General features: G+C 34.7%; 1 protein-coding gene across 1 annotated transcript in view; it reads right to left on the bottom strand.

The window, feature by feature from the left end:
* Window positions 1-853: 853 nt before the first annotated feature.
* LOC115227008 (homeobox protein Hox-D3a-like) overlaps window positions 854-3858 on the bottom strand; it is a gene marked incomplete at its 5' end in the record, with an annotated part of 40417 nt that continues 37412 nt past the window's right edge. Inside the window, one exon of the mRNA XM_029797958.2 lies at window positions 854-1215. Coding sequence (XP_029653818.2) covers window positions 854-1215 — 362 coding nt within the window. The remainder of the gene's footprint in view (window positions 1216-3858) is intronic.

Raw genomic sequence — 3858 nt, 5'->3', positions numbered from 1 at the left:
GGGAGACGGGAGGACGAGATGAGGTCGTGGACAGTAGAGGATACCGTCTGTTGGTAGGTACGTGTGGGGTTAGAGGGCAGAGGGGAGTAGAAGGAGGTGTCATTGAGTTGGCGGAAAGCCTCGGCCCTATAGAGGTCCGCGCGCCACACCACTACAGCTCCACCCTTGTCAGCCGGTTTGATGATAATGTCAGCGCGCCGTTGGAGGGAACGAAGAGCCAAGAGCTCAGCCGGGGAGATGTTGAGGCGGCGTTGGCGCCTGGAGAAGTTGAACCGCTCCAATGCACGCTGACAAGCGGCCGCGAAAAGATCCACTGCTAGGATCTGGCCAGGGGCAGGCATATATAGGTATATATATAAGACTGTGCATGCGTGAAATTAAAAATATAAAAAGGCGAAAATTTACCCATCGCAACTACTATGTATGTATATATGTATACACACACACACACACATACACACACACACACAAACACATACACACACACACACACACACACACACGTACTTGTGTGCAGAAATACTTAATGTTGAGCAACATAAGATTCAATTCTCCAAATGTGAATGAGAAATTCAAAGATATGTGGATTTCATGAACGTAAAGAACAACGTACCATTAAGATGCATCATGGGGGTGGCGCAGAACACATTCACTTTTGGTAAGTCCCTCTCATACTCAAATTTGATATGGGGATTTTCTTCGCCCTAAATGCGAATATTATGCTTATTGACTTTGCCATTCGTATGAAATGTGGCCTCATCGCTGAAAGCAAGACGTTCCTTAAACTCGGATTCTTCATGTTTCTCTTGCATATCAACACAGAACTGTTTGCGCTTCCGCATTTCATCTGCCGTTATGCCCGTACAAACTGCAGATTGTAGGGTTTCAGTAGCAAGCGTTTCCTCAAGGCGCGCCAAACTGTCGCTGGAGGAATCTGGGTTGTAGACTTGTTCTTCTTATGGACTTCTTGGGGCTTGGCAAAAATTTCTGGCGAAATCGTCTCTTCTGATGTTAGTGGCTGTCCATATCCTTTTGCCCTGCACAGACAGCCTTCTTCTTTGAATTTTTTGAGCCATGTCCAAATTTGCATAGCCGTTGGTGACATTTTAGAGATCTTTCTTACAGATGCACGCTGCACAGTCTTGTTCGACTGTGTTCGAGCATACTCCAACACACAAAACGCCTTTTGTCTTCCAGTGAATGTCATTTCTATACCTGAAAAGATAAACATATCAAACATTAAACATAAATTGTGACCTGTTTCAACACACGCTGTTAAAATTTGAACTGGCAAAGTTGTTGATTGTGCAATGATATCAAAGGTTTTGAAACACACTGTATATATATATATAATATATATATATATATATATATGTAATAATAAGAGTAAATAATTCTATAAAGGCTTTTAAAAAAACCCCAATTATTTACTGGTAGAATTCGGTATGTAAATATAGCCGATTACCGGCAGGAACTTCTGTAAAGTTCGGTATATATATTGTATATAAGAAAAAGGGACAGGCAAAACAGGTTGCTTGACCGCATACCGAAAAAATAGAAATAGCAGTCAAGAATGCTTATTTCTATCAAAGTTGGACTCCGGGCATGACAGACCCTGTAATTCACATATGCAAAACAGAAGGAATAGATAACGAATACGAAGTCTGGCGGTTATCTGTGAACATCATGTTTCTGGATTATAAATATATTGAATATATATTCCATATATATTTCATATACACTGCATATATATTTCACATCCTTCTTCAGCACAGCTTTCCATTGAAAAAGATTTATTCTACCAGTAAATAATTGGGGTTTTTTTAAAAGCCTTTATAGAAATTATTTACTCTTATTATTACATTACTATTTGGATTTTTCACTCCCTTTGACAACCTAATTGTTCCCCATCTTATGGAACTATTTTTGTAATGCGCATGGCAAAATTTTGGAGGGAAGATTTATGAATTCAAACGTCTATGTAGGTTTAGCTTTTGCTCACTTTCTTCAAATATTTTGATGTCGCATGGTCAGAAGTTTTGAGGTACGTAGCATTTGATAAATCTATGATAAATCTTTTTCAATGGAAAGCTGTGCTGAAGAAGGATGTGAAATATATATGCAGTGTATATGAAATATATATCAAAAATATATATGGAATATATATTCAATATATTTATAATCCAGAAACATGATGTTCACAGATAACCGCCAGACTTCGTATTCGTTATCTATTCCTTCTGTTTTGCATATGTGAATTACAGGGTCTGTCATGCCCGGAGTCCAACTTTGATAGAAATAAGCATTCTTGACTGCTATTTCTATTTTTTCGGTATGCGGTCAAGCAACCTGTTTTGCCTGTCCCTTTTTCTTATATACAATATATATACCGAACTTTACAGAAGTTCCTGCCGGTAATCGGCTATATTTACATACCGAATTCTACCAGTAAATAATTGGGGTTTTTTTAAAAGCCTTTATAGAAATTATTTACTCTTATTATTACATTACTATTTGGATTTTTCACTCCCTTTGACAACCTAACTGTTCCCCATCTTATGGAACTATTTTTGTAATGCGCACGGCAAAATTTTGGAGGGAAGATTTATGAATTCAAACGTATATATATATATATATATATATAATATGAATTAGTCACAAGACCACTATTATGCAACTCAAATAGTGATACACATAAACCAATACATAAATAACAAATAATATTTATATAATTTTTTAAATATATAACTTATAACTAGATCTCAAAAAGTATAAAATGAATTATAAATATATAATATAATAAGTAAATACTCTACGTACGTTTCATGGCTACAATCAAACTCGAATTACAATGAAGTTTAAATTCAATTGAAATAAATTCGAATTAAAATTATAGTCAATCTTCAGGTTAATGATATTAGTTAAATAAATAAGCAAATAGAGTTAAACAATATTTATTTAAGAAATAAATAAATAATAATTTTTCTTATAGAAAAACCTCGATTAATTAAATTAGAAACTTAAAACATTAGGATTATTTCCTACAACACATTTATTATGTTAAATATTTATTTTTAAATTTTAAAAAATAGATTGAAATATGTATTTTATCTTTGAAGATATAATTTGGCTTTAAAATCATAATAAACTCTCGAATATCTTTAACTCAGTTATACTCCAATATTTAATTATAAGTTATGTATTTGAAAAAAAATTATATATATATATATATATATATATATATATAGAGAAGAAGAAGAAGAAGAAGAAGAAGAATACGATGATGACAACTGCGATGATGATGATGACGATGATGACGCTGATGATGACAAGGATGACGATGATGGCGATGATGATGACGATGATGACATTGATGATGACTGCGATAATGACGATGATGACGGTTGCGATGATGACAAGGATGCCGATGATGATAATTATGATGACGATGATGATAATTATGATGTCGATGATGATAATTATGATGATGATGATGATAATTATGATGATGATGATAGTTATGATGAGAAAGTGAAATCTTTTACAGTTCCCAACGCTTATGTTGTTGCTAAGCAGCAACAGCCACCATCACTGATTCTTGAAATTTCCTCATGTATTTGGTCATTATGTTATAAAAGTATTCTTTTCTACTCTAGGCACAAGACCCTGAATTTTTGGCGAAGGGTACCAGTCGATTAGATCGACCTCAGTACACAACTTGTACTTAATTTATCGATCCCGAAAGAATGAAAGGCAAAGTTGATCTCGGCGAAATTTGAACTCAGAACGTAAAGACAAACGAAATACCTATTTCTGTTTCTTTACTACCAACAAGGGGCTAAACACAGAGAGGACAAA

This window comes from Octopus sinensis, unplaced genomic scaffold (assembly GCF_006345805.1).
Source record: "Octopus sinensis unplaced genomic scaffold, ASM634580v1 Contig01206, whole genome shotgun sequence".
NCBI classification, from domain to species: Eukaryota; Metazoa; Mollusca; class Cephalopoda; order Octopoda; family Octopodidae; genus Octopus; species Octopus sinensis.
This window is presented reverse-complemented; position numbering and strand designations above follow the sequence as displayed.